We start from the raw sequence: 27,503 nt of genomic DNA, 5'->3' as shown, positions 1-27,503 counted from the left end.
AAAATAAAATAATGATTCTAAAGTTCGCTTTAAAAAAACATTCTGGAAGTTTAGAACGATTGAAGCGGTCGTATACACTATTTTATTTAACATGCCCAAGTGCCTATAAACTGCATTTTCTTGGAAGTAACAAGAAGGCAATTTGTGTTCTACAGTGTTCAAGTATATAATTAAATTTAAATACAATGAAGAGTTTAAAAGCCGTAGAAAAACAAGCTCGAATGAGCTAAGATCCTTGTCCTCTTAATGATGTCATAAAAACGAATATGACGTCATTGTGATGTATCAGGTTTGCGATAAATTATCTGTGCTAATGCCCGGCTTGATTCCCGCAAACAAAATTCAAACAGCTTACCTAGTTTCGGAGATAATTGTATAGGCGATTTTCTATTAAGGCCCAGTCACACCTTGACGTTTTAGCCAGCGATGGCAACGTATTAAAATGTATGTAAAACGCTGGCTTACGTTGAACTTTTGATGTTTTTTTTTTAAAGATTCGGACGTATTCATAGCGACTTGGTCTTATGTATAACGCATTAGTAATGGACACAGAACATTTCGTTGTGTTATAGATAACTTATACCAACGAATGCTGAACCTGTTGTCGGCCTACACAACCGATGCCCAATGATAGTCTAACTCAGGCATAGCGCGTTGCACGCATCGCCGACGATGTCGTGACGTAGCCTATTAAAAGGCTGACGCACAACGATTCGAATCATAACTGCCGTAGAAATGGAAGTGACAACATCGCGGTCACACCTTGGCGATCTTGCCAGCGTATGCCGACCTAAGAAAAATGTGTCTAAAACGTTGGGGCACGTCAAATACGGTATGAGTAAGTTTGGTATACGTGAGTAGAACGCTAAAGTACGCTATCTTACGTCGTAGTAAGTAGAGTACGTCAAGAAATTTTAAACATGTTCAAAAATTTTGGACATACTCGGCGTATGACACGTTCCGCATGCGATGGGGATAAGTTTTACACACGCTATACGGACGCTTACACACGTCCACAAAGGCTACTTATAAGCTACTCATAAGTCGAAACACGTCGCGGTAATGTTTTTTTTACGCGAAACTTATTTCTAACTTATGTTTGACGTGCTTTGAACCAATTCTTTACGTAGTCCCAACACACATTGACGTATGTAGACGTATTCCAATGACGTCTTCCGGTCGACAAAAAAAATAAATGAACGTGTTTCTAGCTTACAACTGCCAAATAAAGACGTGTTCCCAGCGATTTTGGGAATTGGTATATAAAAATGGTGTTCATAAAAGGGGAACCCAACAGTGTTTTCGAGTCCTTTTTGAGTCGATGTCCATGTCAGCAGTAACAGTATCAGTATCAGTATTAGTATTAGTAGTAGTTTGTTCATGTTGGCAGTAGTAGGTGAGTGTGAGGGGGAGGGTGTGGGTTATGATGGATCCTCCTTGCGTCCGCGTGTCCACGGGTAGGAGACATCTTTGCACCATTGTTCGAAGTTCTTCGCGGCTAATTTTTTATGGGGCTTTTTCAACAATGAGCTATGGCTTGTTTTTACGATTTAGGTCTATTCATAACGGGTTGGACAAATGCACAATGAACTAATAATGTGCATAGAGCGCTTCGATAACTTATAGATACGGTATACCAACGAATAATTATCGTGAAGCCGGCGTTCACAAACTATGCCCAACGATAGCCTAACTTATCCATATCGTGCGGCAGTTTATCTTTGCCAGTGACGTGGGGTTTGTTATTCATCGGCTGCCACTCAACGATTTAACTGGCTGCATCTCCACTTTTGAAAGTCGACGCTTGCGCTCAACAATTGGATTTTTTTTTACACTCAACGACTTTTAAATGGTCCCACTCAACTATTTTCATTGTTTACAATGAACGATTTAAATTGCTGTCACTCACCTTTGTTTTTTGCGCTGGCGCTCGGAAATTTTAATCGTTTCTATTGAACGTGCTAAATCACTCAAACTCCACTATTGAAAGTAGACGCTTGCGCTCAACAATTGGATTTTTTTTACACTCAACGACTTTTAAACGGTACCACTCAGCGATTTTCATTGTTTACAATGAACGATTTAAATTGCTGTCACTCACCTTTGTTTTTTGACGCTGGCGCTCGGAAATTTTAATCGTTTCTTCTGAACGTGTTAAAACGCTCAAACTCGACTATTTTAAATAGACGCTGCCGATGGACAATTAGAATCATAGCCAAGCTAGACATTGAAGTGTGAACATCCTCGTCATGCCGAAGAAAAGTTTGAAGAATGCTGCAAATAAGTGTCCTGGCCGTGGCCGTGGACGCTGACGCAAGGACGATCCATTATACCGACGTCTTTCAGCCTATGAGTAACTTAAAAGTAACGTCTGTCGACGTGTGGCAACGATCGCGTAACGTGCCAACAACATGTTAATCATAGGTTAGAAATAAGTTTCGGGTACGCTAAACATTACCTCGGCGTGTCTCAACTTATGATTAACTTACAAGTAGCATGTGTTGACGTCTGTCAACGATCGCAGACCGTGCATACAACTTGTGGCCAGCGTAGCGGAACGTGCGAGTCATACGCCGGCATACGTCGTGAAATTTCAAGCATGCAAAAATTTGAGGACAACCGAAAAGTACAACGTTTAAAGCCAACGTACAACGACGTATGGCAGTGTTTTTCAGCGTGCTCTCAATGTTATCAAAACTTACCCATAACGTATTCAACGTGTGCCAGCGTTTTAGAAAAATTTTTCAAAAATCGGCATACGTTGGCTAAAACGTCAAGGTGTGACTGGGCCTTTAGCGGCGATATTATGACGTCAACTTTTTTTGAAGGAAGAATTTCCAAAATCGGAGATGGTTACTACTAGCACGTGGGCTTTCTGCATATAAATGGCAAGTTTCAAGAAGATCCGATGAAAACTCTGGGTTGTGAAACAAAAAGTCAAAAAATAGGAATGACGTCATAAAAATTGATATGACATCATAGTGATGCATCATATGTGCGGTAATTCATCTCTGCTTATGCCCTGTTTGATTCCCGCAAACAGAATTCAAAAAGCTTGCCGAGTTTCGGAGATAATTTTTTAGGCGATTTCCATTAGCAGAGATATTTTGACGTCATAACTTTTTTCTAGGAGGTATTTTCAAAAGTGGAGATGGTTACTGTCTGCACAGGGTATTTCTACATATATATGCCAAGTTTCAGGAAGTTTTTATGAAAACTGTAGGCTGTGAAACAAACTAGTTTCGGAGATAATGGTAAAGGCGATTTCCATTAGCGGCGATATTATGACGTCAACTTTTTTTCTAGGAAGAATTTCCAAAATCGGAGATGGTTCCTGCCTGCGCATGGGCTTTCTGCTTATACAAGGCAAGTTTCACGAAGATCCGATGAAAACTCTGGGTTGTGAAACAAAAAATGTCAAAAAATAGGAATGACATAAAAATTGATATGACGTCATAGGGATGCATCATATGTGCGGTAATTTATCTCTGCTAATGGCCCTGTTCAATTCCCGCAAACGGAATTCAAAAAGCTTGCCTTGTTTCGGAGATAATTTTTTAGGCGATTTCCATTAGCGGAGATATTTTGACATCATAACTTTTTTGCAAGGAGGAATTTTCAAAATTGAGATGGTTACTGTCTGCACAGGGTATTTTTTACATATATACGCCAAGTTTCAGGAAGTTTCGATGAAAACTGTAGGCTGTGAAACAAAAAAGTCCACAAGAACAACAACGTGAGTAAGACTTAGAGATCCTCCACGAGGATCTAAAAAAATTAATTCCTGAAGTTTACCGCCATTTACACAGTGGCGACTCCACCGCCCTATCTAACACGTTACATTAATTCTACATGCTTGTTGTTTGTATCCTTTATAACATCCTTAAAAACAGTAAGTTTCCTGTTTGGAATGATTTTAAATTTTGTTTGACTGCCAGGCAGGCAGACAGAGTAAAATTTATTTATCTCATTCCTCTGCGCGTGCATAATCGGGACAAATTCAGAAACAAATTACTGTCAAACGGCAGGTTTATTTTCTGATTCATGTTCCGATTCGTGTTCAAAATATAACATTCAATTTGAATTAACTTGTTCCTTGATCACAAACTGACATTTATGGGCAGATGGATGGAGAGATGGACAGACATGAGCTAATTGTTTAACCCTGCTTTTCACATTGGTGCATGGGGTAAATAGAAAGGCAATCGGTAGAGCGCATACCTTCGCCAGGTTGAACAGTTTATGTTTTCTATTCCATTGTTAGGTCAGATCTAGATCTTGACTTCAAACAAAATCGAATTGGCTTGTTTTTGTCAACTATTCAATTCATCCAACCAAGTGTTGTCATTCATCTACAACTTTAAGAAATGTCATGCTATATAGAGTTTGAAACTACATATAGCATGCTGATTAGATTATGTATTGTTTTTCGCCACATCTCTCAATGGTAAAGATTCACTTATAAAATTTGAAATTCTCGTATCTGGATCCAGATCTTCACCAAAATTGAATCAATTCGTCCTGATCACACACCATACTTGTCCACCAAGTTTTGGCCAAATCCGTTCAAAGCATTTTGAGATATCATGTTATACTGAATAGTGTTTCCAGCCCCACCACTCAATGGTGAATAATCACTTTAAAATTCCAGTATCTGGATCCAGATCTTCCCAACTCTATCTTCCTCATATGTGGTTATTTCAATTGTCACCATGCAAATTGTTGAAATGCCATGGTTGGTGAGAGAGGTACCAACACCCAGCCAAAGGACTTCTGTGATTCCATGGGACTGACTTGATCTGTGAACTTTCCCACCCAGATTTCTCCCAATGGCAAACCCTCCCTTCTGGACTTGGTGATGACAAACTTTCCCTGCAAATGTTTCCTGCTCTTCCTCTGCTCCAATTGCTTCATCTGCTTATGAAAGTCACCATCTCTCTGGCTATTTTCAGAGAGCTGCCTCAATGCCAACGAGTCTGGCATTTCACTCAAGCGGATTGGCAGGACTGCAAGCAGCCAGCAGCCATATCTCTCTATCTCTATCTCTATCTCTATCTCTATCTCTATCTCTATCTCTATCTCTATCTCTATCTCTATCTCTATCTCTATCTCTCTCTCTCTCTCTCTCTCTCTCTCTCTCTCTCTCTCTCTCTCTCTCTCTCTCTCTCTCTCTCTCTCTCTCATTTATCCCATCTTATCATCAGCTATCCTACCCTTTCTCCAGACCATGGTAAACTGAATCCTGTGGTGAGGCTGTTGCTCTGAAACAACTTGCCTTCTCTTCCTGGAAGGCTAATCCAACTGAAGGCTATCTCAGTGCATTCCTAAAAGTTCACAAGTGGTTTGTCCGGTCTCAGGAGATCCAGAAAACAACATCTGTGCCAACCTCAAGATTGACCCTCCCCAAAAAGCTGGTGGCACCTTGTTAAGTCTGTCTTTGGTTATGCTCCCCTTCCATCCCATCCCTCACTTCAAGTGACACCACAGCAGAGACTGCTCGTGAGAAGACGGAATGCCTCAATTGTGTGTTTGCTTCCAAACATTGTCCCCAACTCCTCAGGCTCTGTACCCACTCTTTCCAGTTGTACCCAATTGCTCCTGGACTCTGCATCTTTTGCACCTGAGAAGGTGGACAAGTTTCTGTCAATCCTTGACTCTGCCACTGGAATGGATGACATCAGCTCATGTGTCCTAAAAACCTGCTCTCCTGCTCTTACACATCCTCTCTCTGCCTTTTTCACCCTGTAGTTTGCACTTGGTCATCTTCCATCTGCTTGGAAGTTAGACAACATCACTGCGTGACATAAAAAGGAGCAAAAACAGGTCCATTTAACAACAGCCCAATCAGTTTACTTCCTATCATCAGCAAGGTCATGGAATCCATCATCACCATTGAGATGAAATAGTTCCTTTTCTCCAACAACCTCATCTCAGATCACCAATTTGGATTCAGACCTGGTCACTACCTGGGACATGCTGCTTATACTCACCCAACAATGGATGGAAGTCCTCAATGTCAGACATGAGATTCGGGACATATCTCTCTGGACATATCTGATGCTTTTGATACAATCTGGTATCCCGCATTGCTCTCCAAACTCTCTTCCTGTGGCATTCAAACAACACACATGGTTTACCGACTTCCTTTACTCTCGTAACCAACGTGTGGCACACAACATAATCCTTTCATCTCCTCTCCCTGTCAAGGCTGCATGGAGTGTCCTAAGGCAGTGTTCCGGGTCCATCTTTTTCCTGATCTTTATCAATTATCTCTCTGACTCTCTGGAAAATCCCCTTTATCTATTTGCTGATGACTCCAGCCATGACATGCCTCATCCTTCAGAGTGGCAGTCAAGCAGACAGACAGGCAGGCAGCAGCCTCTTCCCTCTCTTCAGACCTTGACATAATCACAACCTGGTCAACACACTTGGAATATATCTTTCAATGCAGACAAATGTCACACTCTCACTATCTCTCTCTGAAAAGACCGTATGGCAAACGGTCACATCTACTTTTTAAACAATCCTCTTGAGGAAGTTCAGTCACTCAAACTCCTGGGTCTCACCATGAGCCATGATCTTTCTTGGGCAAACCATATTCCACAGTTGGCCTCCAAAGCCAGACTAGGTATCCTCCGTTGTACAAAGTCCTTCCTTTGCAAACCTGAACTCCAATCGACCTACAAGGCCTGCGCCCATAGCTTGATGGAGTACTGCTCTCCCCTTTGGGCTGGCTCCCCTGCCTCACACCTTGACGCCATGGAAACCAAGGCCTCCAAGATCATTGGAATCTCCTGCGCTGAGGCTGAGTCCATGGGCCTATCACTTTCCCATCGGAGACAGGTCGGTGGTCTCTCTGTCTTCAACTGCCTCCTCTCTGGTCTTGCAATCCCTGCCCTCTATTTTGTACCCCCAAGATTTCTGCTGGGCACACACGGTCCACCATCAACCCGATTCTGGTGAAACTCCCAAAATCCAAATTCTCTGCTCACCTCCACTCATTCTTTCCTATTTTTGCCCCACCTGTGGAACCAACTTCCTCTTTCCCTTCAATCTCATTCTTCCCTCCAGGTCTTTAAGACAGCACTTCACCACCATCTCAGATCATCCCCAATCCAAAACCATGATCTTTTCTATCCTCGCCAACCCCTACACCCTACCCCACTTCAAGCCCTTCAACTTCCAAACTTCCAGGTTTTCTCTCCTGTGAGCTTCCTGATGTATCAACCCAGTATATGTGATTTGATTATGGGATCCTATGATGCTGAGATACTGGCCTATCCCACTGATTGGTCTGTATGCAAATCCGGCCTTTCGTCCTTGTCACACACCAAAACTTAATCCGCTTGTTCTTGTCACCTAACCAACTCATCCACCAAGTTTCATGTGAATCCGTCCATAATTTTTTGAGATATTGTGCTATATATAGTTTTAGCCTTATCTCTCAATGGTGAGAAATTACTTTAAAAATTCTCAGATATAGAAAAGTTACTTAAATTTTTTTTTACAGCTTTTAGCTGCAAAACTTTACAAGATCCCCATAACTCATTATGCCACCCAGGTGTAACAAGGATGGCACACAATGTACGCTGTCAAAATCTACTTTTTTCCATCGAAGATATTAAAAGGATGAGTGCTTCTTGTCCGGTTTGTGCTGAACTTAAACCGAGATTCTGTGAGGCTACCTCGAGTAAAACTGATCAAAGCTAGATTGTCCTTTGAAAGGATAAACATCGATTTTAAAGGACCTCAGCCATCAGTGACGAACAATCGCAACATATTAACTGTTGTTGATGATTTTTCGAGGTTTCCCTTTGCTTTTCCATGTGCCAACATGACGATAGCAACTGTCATAAAATGTCTCTGCCAACTGTTCACAATCTTTGGTGTGCCTTCTTATGTCCATTCTGACCGAGGACCTTGCTTTAATGTCCCATGAACTCAAGCAGTTTCTACATGGACATGGGATTGCCACCAACCAAACAACTGCCCATAACCCACGGGGAAATCACATCTTGGTGGAAAGATACAATGGCATCACATCTGGAAAGCTGTGACCTTGGAACTGAAGTCAAGAGAACTGAAGACTGTGTGCAGTGGGAGGCTGACCTCGCTGATGCTCTGCACTCTATTCGTTCATTACTCTCCACTTCCACAAATGCCACTCCACATGAATGACTGTTGAGCTACCAGCATAGATCCAGCAGTGGACATTCTATACCCACCTAGTTGGCTTCCCTTGGTACCGTGCTCATGAAAGGACTAGTACGCCACAACAAGTATGATCCCTTGCGCCTTGGTGGATGAAGTGGAACTCATCGACGCAAACGCGGACTATGCTCACGCAAGATTTCCTGATGGCAGGGAGACCACCGTTCCGGTGCAACATTTCAAACCTCGTAGGGATGTTCCCCCTTTCGGGACAGATAATACCATGCCTATGGAACAACAATACACTGCAGGGCCCAACACTGGCGAGGTAACACCTAATGATTCTCCAACAGCAGAGAAGACCGAGATACCTGCCGATGTGTCTTCAGCTGAGGACACTCGTACAAACAAACCCTCGTCATCAGATGCACAGCCACCATTACGTCGATCTGAGCGCATTCGACACCCTCCCGAACATCTTGGAGAATATATGGTTGAATTTTAAAGGCAGTGCGAATGTGATGGAATTCAATGTGAACACAAACGATTCGGTGTTAATGTGCCGTTTGCTACCTTATTAGGATCGTTTATGTTTGTGCTCATATTTATGTTTTTATTTTTTCACGTATCGCTATGATCGAGTGAATTAAAGCTTTCTCGAAGTCGGCGTGTTTCTATCCCACAACACCAATCCATGTTTCCTTGCAAGTAAATGCAGTAACATGGGGAAACTTACAGTAGAGGATTTCATAGTCTCCTGAGTTGGATATGAGGTGTTTACCATCAGCTGACCAGTCGAGGTGAGTGATGAAACTGGAGTGACCCTGGAAGCACATGATAAAGACAAATTATATAGAACTGTTCAAATAAAACAACATCGTGAGTGTCTCTCAGTTCAAGCGAGATAAGTTTCAAAAAGGACAATTGAGAAGGATACGTGGTAAAGGAAGAGAGAAGACTACGGAGCAGAGCGTGTGATGTTGATGCTTTTGTTGGTCCTTACCACACACTTGCCCAACCGAGTGTACTTTCCACCGTTCTCATCGACAGCATACACGTATATATTGTTGTCATGAGACCCCACAGCCAAGAACGTTCCATCTGATGTAAAGAAAGAGAATTTAAAATATAATTGTATTGTGATGAAAATGGTATCTGAGGGTTAAGAGTTAATTAGTTGCATCATAATTTTCATGTTTTTGCACGTAATTTGTGGAACCGATCATGAATTCCTGGTTGCCGAGTTGCTGTCAAATCGAAGAATCTGAAGAAAGGGAACGTAACAACAAGATATGACCTGCAAAGTATTCCTGAACAATTTAACATTGAGGTCAAAAACAGATTTGAAGTCCTCAGTCTGGTTGAAAGAGATCCGGAGGGCATCTGGCAAGATATTAAAACAACAATTTCTGCAAATGCGTCGAAGCACATTCCGAAAGAGAAAAAAGGTAGCAAATCACCATGGCTGTAAACACAGCCATCAAGCTCGCCGAAGCATGTTGGAAACTCAGAGAAAGACGTCCTACATCAGATACGAGATGCTTACAAGAAATGAACCGCAGATTTCCAGAAACAAGCAAGAAAAGATAAGGAAGCGTACTACAATTCCATTTACAAAGAGCTAGAAAAGAACAGCAAAATGTAGGACAAGACACCTTTTTAAAATGTTTGAGAGACCACCGAAAAGTTCATGCACAGGATTGGAGTGGTAAAGGACGCAAATGGCAAAAGTTTAACTCAGGAGGAAGAAGTGAAAAATCGATAGAAAGAATGTACTGAGATGCTTTAAAAGAAAAAGGATGACATTCCCATCTTTACATTGCAGGGAAAACGTCATCCCGAACTTGGTATCCTGAAAGGTGAAGTTGAGAAAGTTCTCGGAGATATCGCCAACAGAAAGTCAGCTGGGTGTGATGAAATCCCTATCGAGCTGTGGAAATCACTCGGGAAGGGAAGGCATTGATTGACATGTTGACCAAAATATGCCAAGAAATCTGGGAAACAGGAGTGTGGCCGATTGACCGGAAAAGGTCGATCTTCATTCCACTGCCCAAGAAGGGGGGCGCTAGATGCTGTGAAAATAACAGAACCATCGCAGCGATTTCACACGCCAGTAAAGTGCTGCTAAAGATAATTCAAAGAAAATTTCAATAATTTATGAATGAACAACTTTCCGAGGAACAAACTGGGTTCAGGAAGCACCGACGCACAAGGATCAAATTGCTAACATCAGATGGCTCGTGGGACTATGTAGAGAACACCAAACAGATGTGTACCTTTGCTTCATAGACCACAGCAAGGTTTTTGACTGTGTCGATCAAGATTCACTCTGAAAAATGCTCACAGAGATGGGTACACGCAACCACCTCGTTTACCTGCTGCAAAACCTCGACAAAAATCAGGAAGCTATCATCAGCACTGAGCACAGGGAAACTGAATGGCTCAGAATTGGAAAGGGAGTCAGGCAGGGCTGCATTTTATACCAGATCAGCATTCGATGACAAGCAGAAGGGGATTATGGTTGGTGGTTTGTGTCTGAATAATCTGTGGTATGCAGATGATATCATTCTGCTGGCTGAGACTGAAAGAGAACTGGCAGAATTACTGAACGCAGTGAAGCAAGAATGTGAGAAAGCAGGACTATTCCTCAACATCCAGAAAACAAAAAAAACCCACCTTTCTATACAAGGTCCCACAGTTGACAGTGCACGTCAGAGCAGAAACTCCACCATGAAGTCCAAGGAACTGTCCGTAGAACTCCGAGAGAGAATTGTGAGGAGGCATAGATATGGGGAAGGTTATAAAACAATTTCTAAAGTGTTGAACGTTCCCGAGAGCACAGTGAGCTCCATTGTTAGGAAATGGAAAGAATATGAAATGACCCAGACTCTTCCTAAAGCTGGCCGTCCGACCAAAATGAGCAACTGAGCAAAAAGGACCTTGGTCAGGGAGGTGACCAAGAACCCAAATGAACACTGATAGAACTAGAGTTCCTTAGCTGAGAAAGGAGAACCTGCCAGAAGGACAACAATCTCTGCAGCACTTCACAAATCTAGGTTTTATGAGAGAGTGGCCAGACGGAAGCCACTCCTGAGTAAAAGGCACACGACAGCATGCCTGTAGTTTGCAAAAAGGCACATGATAGACTCTGAGAGCAGGAGGCAAAATATTCTGTGGTCTGATGAGATGAAAACGGAACACTTTGGCCTGAATGCAAAATGCTACGTCTGGTGGAAACTGAGCACGGTTCATCACCCGTCTAACACCATCCCTTCCTTGAAGCATCGTGTTGGCAGCATCACGCCATGGGGACACTTTTCAGCGGCAGGGACTGGGAGACTTGAAAGGATAGAGGGATCAATGAATGGAGCCAAATACAGGCTAATCCTCGAGGATAACCTGCTTCAGAGTGCAAAAGACCTTTTTTCGACTGTGGCAGATATTTACGTTCCAACAGGACAATGACCCCAAACATGCAGCCAAAGCAACACTGGAATGACTTCAGAACAAGAATGTGACAGTCCTTGAGTGGCCCAGCCAAAGCCCAGACTTGAATCCCATTGAGAATCTGTGGAAAGACTTGAAGATTGCTGTTTACTGACGCTCCCCATCCAACTTGACAGAGCTTGAGCAAATTGCAAGGAAGAACGGGAGAACAATCCGCAAATCCAGATGTGCAAAGCTGATGGAGATATACTCAAGAGGACTTGAAGCTGCAATTGCTGCCAAAGGCACTTCTACAAAGTATTGACTCAGGGGGTTCAATACCTATTGACACAAGACTTTTCAGCTTTCGATTTTAACCCTTTGAACTCGAGCAGCCATTTTACTGGCCGCTATTTAAACCTCCCTATAACCGAGCGGCCTGATTTTTCTCCAAGGAGGCCAGGGTGGAAGAGCCGAAAGTGCAAGGAGCTCAGGGTTCAAAGGGTTAATTAATGTGGAAAAATTTATAAAAAAATATTTTCACTTTGTCATTATGAAGTATGTTGTGTGGATTGGTGAAATTTATTTTTAGCCATTTTAAATTCAGCCTGTAACACAACAAAATGTGACAAAAGTCAAGGGGTGTGAATACTTTCTGAAGGCAATGTATATGCCAGTACTTCAAAAATGGTACGTGCTGCTTCCTTGCTCGACACTCAGCATTTAACATGTATAAAGGACTCGCAGGTACTTCAGCTCGGAGGGCAGGAGTGACTTTCTTCGACCACCGTTCAGTGGGCAATGTGCCGTGGCACAAATAATCCTTATTATAGTTCATGGACCGGTGTGTGTGTGCGTTGTGCACCTACTCCTACAGTTCTGGGCCGGTTACATCCAGACTTGCTACATAAGATCAGCATGACCCCAATAGCTATTGTGTTGTGCAGCCTGTGGCTGCTGGTTGCATCATTTCCTGGGGGTGCGGCTGTGCCCTCTATTACCAGTACACAGGTACTCATTTCGCTGACCTCAGAAGGATGACAGTCTAAGTTAAACTCACCTGTTGTTAATGAAGGGGTGGGGAGGGGTTGGAGGAGGCTAAGGGTGAAGCAATGCAAATTAACTTTGTAAGTGTATCGTGTAGTGCCACTCCAGGTGTAAGAGGGCATTGCAAGTCTCCACCTTTTACAATACAGTGAGGTGTTTTGAATTACGCAGCGAGAGGCATTTGGAGAGGTATTTTTAATTGCACGTTTGAAGATGGATACTAATGAACCCCCCCACCCCCCCCCCCCACCTGGCCGCTCCCGTAGGGAGCGGGTGCTTCTAGTCAAAATCGTAAGATCTAGGAGAAATACCCAAAAATGTATATTCAAAAATAAAAGTCTTTCAACTTTTTATTTTGCAAAATATTTCGTGGAAAACCTCAGTTGCAAACCCGTGAGTATACCATGAAAAAAATGTTGTCGGTCAGCCCAATGATCTCGGCGTAGTTACTGGAGAAACAGACAAACATACCTACAGACATCTCTCTGTTTTATATATTTGATAGAGCACAGACAAACCACCATAAGTTGGCAATCATATCACAGACTTGATGGGGCCAATTGCCTCCTCCTGCATTGTAGTTCTTTGAAAGGGAACTCAAATTATATTACGGAAGATTATATTCTAATTTCACATTTACTATACAAGTAGGAATGAAAAAAAGCCAACCATACCTGGGGAATATCTCATAACTGAAAGGTGCTCCGGTCCATCAGTGTGAGCTGTAATGACCTCCTGAGTTTCAACATCCAGAACCAACCACCTGCAAACAGTTGAAGTAATTGTTTTATGATGACGTAACAACTGTGATCTTACGACGGCAAATTGGCCTCTACCTGTGAATACTTTTACTAATCAGGCTGCTCGTGCCCACATTGGATTGGTGGGTATAAAATTTAGCCAAGAGGTTCTCAAAAGGTTTTTATGACTACGTATTCAGGTAGCAAGCCAAGCATGTACACTCTTACAAATATGACGACCTAGACATAGCACTTTGTAATCGCAAGCTGGTCTTAGTGGCCTAAAGAGCTGGTACACATCACCTGATATGGCCCATTGGTAATTTTAAATGAGCTTGCATGTGGTGTCCCATGAGAAGATTGTGATCGGTTCGAAAATTAAGGCAGAGACACATTGTTTGGTTTACACAAGATCTAACATGTGGTAACACATTCAGTTTGTGTAAACATTCGACTCTGGATTTGACAGCCATCAAGCTTGCATGAACTGGAGCTCAGTCACAGCGCGCATATTAAAGCGCATTAAAAAAAACCCTGCAAAGTGAAGTTTTATTTTTCATGTTATCTAATGCTCATTGTTTAATGCAAGTTCATCCTTGCAGCTGCAGATTTTCATCTGATAAGAATGTATTTGTGCTCAAAACCTGTCTTTGGCCGACCCTGCGACTAGCTAGTGCCTCGAGAATGCCGCAACCAGAAAGACGATGTGGCTGATATTCATCCCTTTGTTACCACATTCGATTGTAAATGCGTGTTGATGTTCATACATCATAAAAGTTGTATATCATATTCTGTAGCCAACTTGTCCACCCCATGTATGTGTGTTTTGCATCCTGTTTTTATCTGTTCCGTCCTGATCCGTTTGCCGTACCATCTCTTCCACAAGCCTCGACTATGAGTGCAAGAAATAAAAATCCTCTCGAGTTTGCGTTTGAGAGTAAGATGAGATCGATGGTGAAGATAACATGGAAAATGTGACAAATTATATTTCTTTATTTTAAATACAAGAGTCGCGTATCATCGAAGACTAAATGACAAATAGTAGAAGTTAACAGAATGAAATTGGGGCAGAGATAAATGGGTGGACAAGACCAACAGAAAAACTATAGTCAGCGAAAAAGTGCCAGGAGTGATTTAGAAAAGCTCAGGTTTAGGTATGGGAGAGATAAAGAGGTGGCAATTGGCTGAAGTCTTAAATGACTGGAGGAAAGAGTACGAGACAACAGAGCGAAGAAGAACGTTCCATTGACGAGAGAGCAGTGTGATGAAGGAATGCAAGTGGGCATGTAACTTCAGGGGAGAGTAAGGCCTAAGTCACATTTGCTCTACAGTGAGGATACAGCGGCCCTACGCCCTCTGAATTGACAGAAACGTGCGGCGGCCGCAGAGTTTCTGTGGTGGCCTCAGGGTGGCCCAATGCCGTTTGGCTATATTTTACAGGCCGTAAGGTCGCCGTGGAATAACGCGGAGTTATAACTTTTTTCATTTCTACGTTTGCCGTAGCAATTCGACAAGCCAAAAAAAAAAAACTGGTTAAAAAAAAAAAAATTAACCCATTCGTTACCCGTCCGTCTGGCCGCACGTTCGCCTTAGGGTCCCCCTGCGCCCCCCCCCCTGCGGTCGCCTTGCGGGCACCTTGCGTCTGCCTTTAAAATTCTATGGCCGCCGCAGGAATGCCCTAAGGTCACTGTGCGACATCAAATCAAAGACCTTACGGCACCCCCACGTTTTCGGTCTCCACAATTTATAAATACGCCGTGCAGCTGCCCGAAAAATAAAAACATATGTGACTGCTACATTGTGTGACCATGGAAATACTGTAGCCACCGTATAATTGCTAGTGGCCCTAGATTTTGGAGACCCCACGGCCGCCGTGGCAAATGTGACCTAGGCCTTAGTAAGGTTTGTGTTTCTGGAAGAATGGCTGCAACCTGAAGGGGGCAAAGGATGGCTGGTGGTCGAGATCAGATTTGAATGTGAATGAATGATGGCACTGTCGTATTTTACAACCAGATGCACAGAATTTCCAGGCAGGTCTTTTAAAAGAATATTTTTTCAAGCAAAAAGATTAACAAAATAAAATCTCTCATCAAAATGCAAATGATTAACCCCACACATGATCTACAAATGTTAAACTGTACAAGATATCAACAAACACTAACTACCCGTGGAGTGTCAAAATAAACACACCTGTACAAGTGTACATGTAAAATACTATCGCTAAACGTCCCGAACCACCAATTCCCCAACACTAACTTCCACTCTATACATTGGTTTTTACTCCAAATTGTTTTATTTTTATATTTTGCTTTTCCATAAATAAAATTAAAATACAAGTACAAATTAAGATGGTGCCTTACCATGCGGGTTTTACCTGTACACACAACCAATGGTGACTTGCAAACAGAGATGCATAAACTGCGTAAAACATGAGTGGTGACAGAGGACAAGTGAAGGTAGATACAAGAATGTTGTGCAAGTATTTTTAATTTGTGGAATGTTTAAGTAGTTGTAAAGGGATAGAAGTGTTACATTGGATTATGTTCATAATAGGAATGGTGTTAGTATGACGAAGTGAATTAATAAATTAAGTTAATGCCGGCCAAATCCATGACTATTCCCTTTCCAGAGTGCCAGTGCTCCAAAATCAGTCTCCAGGAAAGTACACTGGATGGTTTGCCAATGTTCTTTCAAGCAGTAGTGAGATCAGAAATTTGTCCAAAGAGCAAGACAAAATGGTCTCCTCCATTTTTGGATAGTCCCGTGGGATGTTTAAGGTACACGGGGGAATGCTTGCGGATAGGACACGATGTTTAGCATTTCTCCGAGGAAGTGCGAGGCATTGCTGGAAATCGAGCAATATGGAAGGAGTTGGACTAGGTGAAATCATAAGCCTCCTTGAGCTTCGTGTGACATGACGGACGGACGGACGGACAATCAAAACCCAAACTTACATGACAACAGAAAGTGCTTTTGCAAGCCCAGAAAATAAATGTTGTATAGACTGAGAAAGGGAGAGAAGGAAGAGGAAAGGTTTAAAAAATTTTTGTCCCTCTGTACTGTATGGTATAATGCAAGACTTCCCCTTGAAATACATTAATTAGTACTTGCATTACGACAATGACTGTTTCAATTATTATAACTTGAAGGCTATAGTTTGTCTTCAGAGGATCAAGCATGCCTCGGACAAAAGTGAATTGGGTTGGCCGAGACCATTACCTGCCAAAATGGCTCCCGATGGCGACAACTGTGCCACTAGGACTGAAGTCAGCGGACAGAGCAGGGTCCTGCAAAGATAGCACATGCTTTTAAGTGTGCTTAGTTAAATATTTTCAATATTTGTAGAAAATCTTATACAAACAAACCAGTGGGAAGTGATGGAGACAACGTGCAGAATGATTCAACATGTACACAAAATAGCAGTCATATGAAAACATAATCTTTAAAAGCAGAAAAATCTTGAAGTTAATCAACCATTTCAAGGTACTCTGAAGAGCTCCAATACTATTTTCATGGAATCAGCAGAAAGGAAGAAAACAAACCTCAGTTATTAACCCACACATACGAAGCGAAAAGCAGGATTAAGCGATTGGTTCACTTTGTCTGTCTGTCTGTCTCCACAAACGTCGGTTTATGATCGAGGAACAACTTAATTTAAATTAAATGTCATATTTTGAACGTGAATCGGAAAATGAAACTGAAGTTTAGCAGTACTTTGGCTCTAGATTATACAGGATTGTGCTGCACACAGAGGAGTGTGAAAACTTTTTTTTTTTCACTATCTGCCTGCCTGCCTGGCAGTCAGACTAAATAAAAAATCATTCCAAACAGGAAACTTAGTTTCTAAGGACGTCATGAAGGACAAACAACACGCATGAAGAGCGAATGCAACATGTTAAATAAGGTGGTGTAAATGATGCTGCATCAATGGTGGTAAACCTATGAATTATTTATTATTATTATTTTTTCCAACATTTCGAACCTTTATTTTATTTCAATTGAATTCCTTGAACACTACAACACAAATCACCTTTTTGGCACTTTCAAAACCCTTTTGTTTAGCAGTACTTGGACAAAATATTACGGCATTTTACGTAGTATTGACCAATCAAATTTGCTGCTCGCAGACCCCGCCCATGTCCTTGTTTCTCAAGGCTGCACGGGGTAAGGTGTTCCATGAACTCTCGAGTTCAACTCTGTAATCACAACCAAATTTGAGGTTAGAAATAAAAACATCATTATATGGAAATCAGCAGGTGAATTACAGCAAGTATGCATACAAACAGATATTTGGTGTTCCTTGCTCTCAGCATTTCAAATCGATCTGTTCTGGCGGGATTGTGCAAATTTGTATAAATTTGGATTGGTGAGAATATTTTCTTTTTGTCTTCCCTGGATATTACTCAATGTGATCGCACCAAGAAGGACCATCAACAAACCAGCTACAACTGCGGAGTATGCAGAATAGTGATTATACACAAGAAATCAATAAACATGACATTGATTGAGGTGTGCCAACTGCCGTGGGAATCGATAGCGTGTCATTCCATTTCAAGTTTTTCTCCGCAACTTCATATTAATGCCAGAAGTCCATGATGACATGGCTATTGGAAATCGCCAATGTTCCAGCGTTTTTCTTTGAAAATAAATAAGAGAACAATGCCCAGAAAATAATTTGAAATGCCACGTTATGGTAACGAGGAAGTGGTGAACAGCTAATCTGCAATGTTTATCCAAGTCAGTCAATACCGGTCTCTCACCTGCTGATGCGATATGGCAGTGCCCATGCAATGTTGTTTACACGTTGTGCTCGCCGAAAATGCCTTGTTGCACTATTTTCTGTAATGAGTTTCCAAAAGTTTATTCATTGTGTTGAAAGGTGGAAGAATTTAGATGGTATGGATGAGAACATTGCTTCTCAGTTCGCTGATACAAATGAGGAATCTACTCTGATATCCGGTCTCGGTTATCATCAAAAGTGTGACACAAGGTAAGCACTGAATACCCACAATAACTTGCCAATTTTTAAACAGAGGCGTATACCAACGTACCTGCGGGTATTAGTGATGATTACTACCACGTTTGAATTGTAGCGGTAGAGAGCCGCACTATCTAGAGTCCTATTCTGTTTACCTTCTAATGTGTTTCATATCAAAAACAACAGGCATTTCAGTACAAACATCCCCCTATATGTTCCCAGTGCACTTACAAAACGAGGATAGAGAGAGAGAGCAGACAAGCATTTGGTGAAGCCAGGAAGGACACCAACAACCTAACTGATAATAACAATAACAAGGAACTGTGACGCAGGAGGAGGCCATTCGGTCCATCGTGCCTGCGTTACACCAACAGACCAATCAAACCCGTCTCAGGCCACAGACCTAATCTCAATGGGGGAGATGCCGTATATGCAAACAAAATAATATATAAACTAAAGGTATTTTTTATTATTATATTTTTTGTTGTTTTTTGGTGAGGGAATTGGAGGGGAAGGGGGGAACCAAGGCAGATGTAGGATGGGGTATGCAAAAAGACCAACCACATACTCACCCTCCGATGAAACTGACAATGAAACCTCTCAAACTGACGATGATGATTTGAAACCATCTCCTAAGAAGCTACGGTGTACCTTCGCACCATCAAAGCCAGATACCCAGAGAAATAAGAATGTGCTCCCTGGATGCAAGATGGACAAATATGTTCTCCAGAAACATAACAGAAAGAGGCTCAAGGAAAGATTGTCAACCTGTGAATATGAGCCTGGTGAGAAAAATCTGGTTTTATGATTCAAACTAGTACGTGCCCGTATGTGCAAAAAAAAAAAAAAAAAAAAAAAAACCTTCAAACCGCGTGCCAGAAACAACCACACAGGCCGTTCCTTTGCTCTCGCGTGCCCATACGTGCGTGGCCGTACATGCGTGCCCGTACATGCAAACCAAAAAAAAAAAAAATCACTTTCAAACAACCACACAGGCCGTTCCTTCGCTCTCGTAAACGACGACTGGATTGGGGCATTGTGTTTATCTATAAATGCGCATAAGAAATTGAGAAATTATTACAATACAGTAAGTCATCACTATCCGGAAGTGTAGCGTGCCCGTACGGAATGTTCACATGCATTCCACGAATTATCGCTTTCATTGAAGTAACAACTGCTGTGATACTTACACACAGAGTTAATTAAAATCCAAATTAAAATCAAGTTTACCTCCCTGTCTTTGCTTGCCACGACATTAGCTGCCATTGACCATTGCCACTCCTACGCCACGGTAACTAAATGGCGCGGCGCCCTTTCCCCATCGGCCACGCCTACGCAGCAACGTGTCTTGTCATTGGTTTGGTAAATAAATGGCCATAACTTGGGAAGCACTTGTCCGATTAATATCAAACCTTGAAAAGGCACATACTAATGTCCCCAGCAATATACCTGGCAAGTTTCAATTAGATCGGACCAGTGGTTGTCAAGAAACAGCGGTCACGGACACACGTACAGACAGCCAGACAGACAGCCAGACAGACATTGCTAGAATTATAGATAGATTATATAATCGGGTTGACATGTTATCCTGTAATAAGAATGACGTTTGATGGTTGCATCATTGGAGGAATGCAAAATAATCTTTACACAGATGCTCTCCCTTGCACTGATTATGGTTGATTAGTGCATCCTTGATTTTCAGGATAACTTTCATTCAGTATACCTCAAAGATAAACTGATGGTGCATCATCCTCAGCTCCAGTTTATAAGGCCTACCAGCTGAAATGTCTGTGGGATCGTGTCTGCATCCGGTCAAGTGAGTTCACTCATCGACCACTGGGAGTTATTCAAGACCAGTGATGAGGAGGAAACTTTTGGAGATTATGATTAAATGAGAAGAATGCCTGGATAAACGAGGAGAATGTTCCCTGGTTATATCTCTCTGTTATGTATGAAAACCAGGTTTTAAATGAAACCAGAGGGATGAAGAACAAGTGGCCTCCGACTGTTTTGGTTTTTGAGATTGTCTCTGTGGAGGGTACTGTACATGCCCCCTTATACAATATTCTTGCTTGGATGACTGGGGCATCAAATTAACTCTGCCAGGATGGGTTTGTCCAAACTTCCAGAGAACAGTAATTGAAAGTTGCTGTCCATCACCTAGGAAAGAGGTTATCTTTCATCCAAAGGGAGAAAGTCAACTCCAAAAGCATTTCGCTCTCGGGATGACATTGAGGAACCTCACTGGGTCTTCAAATGTTATTTCCATCGTGAATGGTTTTGGCCACTGTGCATCACATTTGGTGGTCCTTGAACATGACAGCCCTTGCATCACCACAGAGTGGATGGGAGGAGATTGTTTTTAAAAGTTTCAAACCCAGTGCTGACTACTGTCATCTGGGTTAACAAACATTTCACCGAGGAAAGGTTGTCAGGACATGAAACCCCACACAACACTGGAATCCGGGCAATGACTTTGTCCTGGCTTGAAGAGTTTGTCTGCACTCTGTACAACCACTTTAAATGCACTGACATCAACGAAGCCAAGTACAACATATTCACTTTGTAATGTCGAGTTGATGAGGCATCACCCCCTAACAAAGACTCCCTGACATGACATACCTTGTGAGGAGGTTACAAGTGTGCGGTATATCGCCAGTGTTGTATGTGATGTGGAGGGAACTTTTTTGTATGTATGTGATGCCGATGTGATGTGGACACCTGTTTTGGTGCTCCTGTTGACCATGGATGAAAACTGGATAATGAAAGCTTGATGATTCACTGGATGTCGTAAACTCTACCCTGCCGGGTGACCTGAGAAATGTGCATTGTGAATTCTCGAAAACTAACCGTGAGCATGCGACTTATTCCTGCGTTAAAGCGGGTCTCACCTGCACACTGATCCCGATGATTCAGGGGATGAATCGGGTGGTGGTGATTGAATGCAAGTACATTCTTCATCTTTTATCTGCGTGTCGTTTGATTGGTGCTTGCTTCAACTTTGGTTGCATTTATGTTTTCCCCAAGAACCTTTAATGTGTGAGTTTCTTACGCAAACCAAATTTAAGGCTATTTATCAAGGAGGTGTTTTTAAAATTGTTGAGGAAGTTACCATCAACACCTCCACATTGGATAGGAATGTCAAGCTGTGGTATGAAAATTTAATGACGTCACAGCTAAACAATGTGTAATCCAGCAAACCTGAATTATCTCCAACGGGAATTCTCCAGGAGGGAAAGTAACACCCGCATCCCAAGATTGGATACAAGTGCTGAGCTGCAGAATGCAAATCTGATGACATCAGCTAATTAGTGTGCAATCCAATAAGCGGAAACATTGCATTTTTGGATTGTGTAACCAATTATGCAATAAACATAATTTACAGGTTGCCGAAAAGGTTTTGCCACAAAACCAACTTTAGAGCATCCTACAGATTTTGGCCCACGGCCTAATTCTGTGAATTGACTCGTCCGTGATTTTGGAGGGACTTAACGCGTCCATAAGAACGGATTCTTCACGAGTAACGAGGAATTAGGAATGACGGCGCAATCCACTCGACTTCAAAAAACCCCCCCAAAAAACCCTTTGAGTTATAAGTAACAATCAATTCTCCCTTAATGTTACACTAAAGATGGAGACACAATGCTCGTGCATCTGTGGTTGAAAAGGTGCACCCCACTTCAAATAAACTGTCATGTGCATGTCACGTGCTACATTGTAACCGTCTCGCCTTAAAGATGATATGGAAAAACTCATCCCAGCTCGCAGCTCAGCTCACTAATGGAGAGGTAAAAGGCCCTCGCAAGAGAATGGCGAGTAATGTGAAAGGGGATTCAGACACAGGGAAATCTTGTTCAACGAATCATGAGACCGATTGTCTTAAGTGAATGGATGAAGATATCATGCAGATATCAATTTCAACATCTGAATCGTATTACTAGGGCATATTATTAGTCCACAAAGTTAGGAATCTAGAACAAACCCATGATCATAGATGGGATGGCCAACTTAATGTCTCCTCAAAAGGATGACAAGCCTTCTCCCAATACGGCATAAAAAAGCAGTTTTAGTTAATCATCGCATCATCGACAGTAGCCTCTCGACTATGGAACACAACTTGCTAACAGATGAGCTCTCCTGCCAGCTGAAAAGGTTAAGGTGACAGAGAGGAATCTTCTGAATACAGCTATAAAATGTTTCAAATTATCAAGGCGATATGATAAAATTACTGAAATGGAATAATAGATCTGCTCACCTCAAGGTGATGCACCCACAGAGGATGGTGAGTATGTGCATCCCAGAAGATGGCTTGTCGGTCACAGGCACACGTCAGAAAGGCCGCTTGGGATGGATGGGCTGCCAGGCCCCACATCTCATCTGTGTGGCCCTGAATGTGCAAAATTTGGCAACACACACTTGACAATGTCTATGCACTAAGACGAGGAACAGCGACATCATACTCAGCCTCTCAAGGTACCATTAAGTCATTTTTCACAAACAGAACACAACCTTCACGCTAACTTGGTGTTGGCCAATCAAGAGAATGCAGCTTCAGATTATAATTATCACTGCATCGATAGTAGTATCTGGGCTTAGAACAGAACTTGTAAACAAACGAGCTCTCCTGCATTGAAAAAGAAGGTAAGGATCAGTGCGTCACTTGTAATAGCATCTTCAGACAAACCAGCAACGCAACATTGTTACTATCTGTGTGGTTAAGATGGTGCGAGTTATATTTTCATTCATGCACCATGCTCTCAACACATAATGGTTTTGAGTGATTGAAAAAAAATAAAAAAGGGGTAATCATGTTCCTATGGCCAATTGGTGTTTTCTGATTGGCTAATTCACCAGGAAAAAGGCAAACTTCATGAGAAGTAGGGAGTCCAGCAGCAGGGGAGAAGCAGAGCACAGTGGTGTAGGGCAGCCAGGCCTGAGTGGTCTGTGATTTAACTAGTACACGAGTTGGCCGGCCATGGCCAGATCTCTATTCAAACACCCAATTCAATCAAAGCTTGGGCCAGGCTGGGTTTCGTGGGCGGAGTTGCTGCTGAGTCACATCTTAAGAGGGCGCTGCAGTGAGCTGTGTCCATGCCAAAACAAAAAGCAGGTTTCACATTGCATTTCATCAGAGAAACTGGAAGCCATGAAATTAATTTTCTCTCGCATCAGTGCAATGAGCTCTTTGGTATTGAAGCTACATTCAGCCAGGTTGACTCAACTGGAAGAAAGAGTTAACATTTAAAGGCTGCTACCAACGTTACCTTCCACATGTGTTCATCTATGTGTATTTCAGTTCAATGTATAGGTTTCCCTGTGCTGGGGCTAACACAAACAGAAAAACACTTCTCCGATCGATTATTGATTGAAGTGAATGACTAAAGATCTTTTTCTTCTTCTACTTCGACTACGACTACGACTACTATTTTTTCTTTAATGCCCCCGATATCCCTCCATTTTATGAGGGCAGCCAGGGAAGCCTTTCGTGAACCAGCTGGCCAGTCCTGTCATTTGACGAAAGGTGAAGGGCATTTTTAATTTAGCCAGGATACTGGCGATAGCTTGCCTACTCTTCATGAAACACATTGTGAGATCACTTGAAGGATGACCTGCAATATCAATTTAACGTCCACCACAGAGTACTGCTTGAGCCGGGATTTTGTGAGATGATGAAGGAAGTTACTGGAAGAATCTCTGCTTCTTGGAGGAGTTGGAGAGGGTCAGAGGTTTGAGAGTAGCGACAGCAACACCAGATGAGAGGTGGTAAAAAAGGAACAAAAAAAAACAAAAAACAGATGCCAATCAACCTGTATGCAATATTAGAGCAACACAGGAGTTGTACTTCTGCCACGTCTGAAATCAACGTATATTCTGAAATGATATGTCTATGGTGAAATAACATGAGACATAGAGTACATTAGATTTCATGTAAATCCAAAGTTGAAACAGCTTGATAGTCATAATAACCCCTTAATAAAACCAATATGTTGCTGAAAAGGAAAATTTTTCCATAGGTCAAAATCAATCAATCAATCAAGAAATAAATAAATAAAAGGAAGTCTATATTAGTTATTCGTGCATATTGAAATAATATTTTAATACATTTCCTCATCATACTACATATAATTCCCAAAGTGTTTGCTTGTTTATTTGTCGGTTTGTTATTTGGTGAAAATCTTTTATTGCCAAGTATGTTGGTCTGTAGCGTTTGTCTGTCCGTCTTTCTTACCTGTCACGCAATTTTTACCTCCATCACCTAAGGTTTTCACCCCCTCTCTGTCTGTCGGTGTGTGTGCAGGATATCTCAAAAAGATTTTGGTGAACATCCGGATCCAGATCTGACTACTAGAATTTTTAAAGTGATTCTTCACCAATGAGAGATAGGACCAAAAATGATATGTTGCAAGATATCTCAAAAAGCTGCAGATGGATACAGATGAAACTTGGTGGACAGATCGAGTGTGTGAAAAGGACGAATTTATTCGATTTTGGTGAAGATCTGAATCCGGATCTGAGAATTTTTCAACTGATTCTTCACCATTGAGAAATAGGGCCAAAAACGATATATAGCACAATATCTCAAAAAAGGCGAAACGGAAATGGCACTCGGTGGAGTGCATACCTCCGCCAAGCTGAACGGTTTACATTTTGTATCCCACTGATAGGTCGGGTCTGAATCCGGACCCTAACTAAAATTTGATCGGCTTGTTCTTGTCACCTAACCGACTCATCCACCGAGTTTTGTCATAACTCGTCGAAAACTTTTTGAGATATGATGCTATTCATAGTTTTTGGCCAGATTTCTCAATGGTGAAGAATCACTTAAAAAGTTCTTGGATCCAGATCCGGATTCAGATTTTCACCAAAATTAAGTGTTACTGTCCTTGGCCAGTCACCTACATACACAACAATTTTCAGAACAATTGTTTGAAAACTGTGGCCAAAAGTCATGTGACAAACAGACAAACAGACAAATGCTACAGACCAACACACTTGGTGAAATTTTTTTTTTTGCAGACATTTTTGCAGACATTTTTGCAGAAACATAGACTGACAGACAGGAGTGAAAACATATCCTCCGTCCACCTTCAGTGGTGTAGGTAATCATAAAAATGGGGGGAATTAAGCCATCCATAAGGATTGGGTCTCTTATAGTTGGCTAACCAAGCAGAGACCACCATGCTACCGAGAGCATCGATTCTAAAACAACAATAAAAATAACAACAAAACAGATTGGTAGTTAATCACCAAGAAATTCATATTGTGTCAATGAGTCCATTTTAACCTGCACAACAGGCTGGAATGCTCGAGTCATGCTGCCCTGTAAGATGGCATTTCTCGTCGTCCCCACAAGCAGCATCTCAGCGCGGCCTTCAGCTATCGTACGCACTGGGCCGAATGCCTCTTGGATCTGCATTTGAAAAGCAAGTCGACAAATTCAGAATATAATTATCATGCAAATGTAGGGTTATGCTTTCATACTGCAGGCCACTTTAAAGATGACCTACAATAGCAACTGCTCAGTTTGTTTGTGAGATGTATCATCGACCTCAGCCTCGTGAGTTTTACGGAAGCTGGTGTCCCATGCAATGAGCTTGCGATCCTTCCCACCGGACAGCAGGGACCCGTCACGACGTGTACACAATGCAAAGATGCCACCATCGTGTGCCGCACATAGTGCCAGAGAAATGCGGTTCGTGCCTGTGAGAAAGAAGCACGAAGCATGCGAGGCTCAAACGTGTAATTGATAAACTAAACCGAAACTCGAACCTTCTGAATTGTCTATAATATACAGTACTATATTCACTGATGACTTTGTTCGGTGAATATGAAGTTACATGAACTTGACCTGTGGTCGAATTTGATTCATCTATACTCTACAGTGAATTGCACAGTGATGATTTGAAGTAAAACGTACTCGGGATGAAATACCAAGTTTTTGATGATTTAAAAAGATAAATAAACAATTATGTTCCATTTCATAATGTTTAAAGTCATTTTTTTTAGCTCGCCTGTTCGAAGAACATAGAGCTATAGCGATACCCCCAGCATCAGCATGAGCGTGAGCGTGAAAATGTTAAAGTTTTTGGTGCAAGTTATTTAGAAGCTTGCCATTCATTTAATATGTGTACTAGGATGCTGATATTTGGCATGGAGGTTCCTTTGGGGTATACTATTGGTGTAGTGAAGTTTAAATTAACAAATGATTTTAATTTTTTTTTTAATTTCAACCTAAGATGGTGTCAAAGCCACCCAATGCTCGCCTGTTTATACTAGACGCTTGCCATTCATTTAATATGTGTACTAGTTTACTGATTACAATATACAAATACATATATTACTTTAAAATTATTTGGATCAGACTTCACTGCAATGCTTTATAAAAAATATCATTAGACGAGTCTTTTAAAAACGATAAATGTATAAACAGGTGAGCATTGGGTGGCTTTGACACCAACTCTGGTTATAGGTACCAGCTTCCTGTTTAAAATTGATTTTTTTACCCTCGTGTCACTATTGCAGACAAACATACCTTTTCCCCAAATATAGATATTCCCGCTGGAGTCACCGGTGATGGCATCCCCACTCTCCGTGAATGTCACACAAAGAATATATTTGGCCTTTTCATGTTTCTAGAGACAAACCACAGGGAACAAAGACAAGGAGTTAAAACCAAAATATTTCTAATTCAATGTTTAATATAACACACGAGCTTGCAGGATTGCTTCGAGTTACGCACACTTTCCTCTGAACTGTCAATCCTGGATTTGAATCCCAACCTAGCTATAAACAGTCATCCTTGTGTTCGCAGACAGAGAAATACATCCATGTGTGTGACGTCCCTCGGATGGATGGTAAACTGCCAGCATAAGCCGGTCGACATTAAAGATCTCACGGTGTCCTTCGCGAAGACTAAATTCGCATTTATTTACTTATTTGCATGCAGCTGATGGCTGCTTGGCTGCATCATTTTCTGGGGGCATGGCTGTGCCGCTGATACATTGCCCCGTTACCAGCACGCTGGTACTCATTTTGCCGACCTCGGAAGGATGGTGGGCTGAGTCAACCCGCCTGGTGTAAAATCAACGGCTGACAGGGGCTTGAACTCAATACTCCTCACATCTTAAGTCAGCCACCTGAACCGTTAAGCCAACACCAGG

At 42.0% G+C, this 27,503-nt stretch overlaps 2 protein-coding genes across 6 annotated transcripts in view; one reads left to right on the top strand and one right to left on the bottom strand.

Moving 5' to 3' along the window:
* The window catches only part of LOC147023682 (echinoderm microtubule-associated protein-like 2), a 141,517-nt gene that overhangs the window by 8,953 nt on the left and 105,061 nt on the right, over positions 1-27,503 (bottom strand). For all 5 annotated transcript variants that reach the window (XM_085889394.1, XM_085889397.1, XM_085889395.1 and 2 more), the window contains 8 exons: positions 26,876-26,975; positions 25,892-26,043; positions 25,628-25,753; positions 22,598-22,729; positions 16,584-16,651; positions 13,299-13,387; positions 9,155-9,252; positions 8,888-8,975 (listed from right to left, as the gene is read on the bottom strand). In XM_085889394.1, the coding sequence (XP_085745520.1) occupies positions 8,888-8,975; positions 9,155-9,252; positions 13,299-13,387; positions 16,584-16,651; positions 22,598-22,729; positions 25,628-25,753; positions 25,892-26,043; positions 26,876-26,975 (853 nt within the window). The remainder of the gene's footprint in view (positions 1-8,887; positions 8,976-9,154; positions 9,253-13,298; positions 13,388-16,583; positions 16,652-22,597; positions 22,730-25,627; positions 25,754-25,891; positions 26,044-26,875; positions 26,976-27,503) is intronic.
* Positions 1-27,503, top strand: part of LOC147023683 (uncharacterized) — a 48,751-nt gene that overhangs the window by 15,860 nt on the left and 5,388 nt on the right. The gene's annotated exons all lie outside the window — the stretch shown is intronic.

Source organism: Eptatretus burgeri, chromosome 7, assembly GCF_056783735.1.
Source record: "Eptatretus burgeri isolate ZD-2024b chromosome 7, Ebu_testis_v1, whole genome shotgun sequence".
NCBI lineage: Eukaryota > Metazoa > Chordata > Myxini > Myxiniformes > Myxinidae > Eptatretus > Eptatretus burgeri.
Note: the sequence above shows the minus strand (reverse complement) of the source record. Positions and strands in the feature narration are given on the sequence as shown.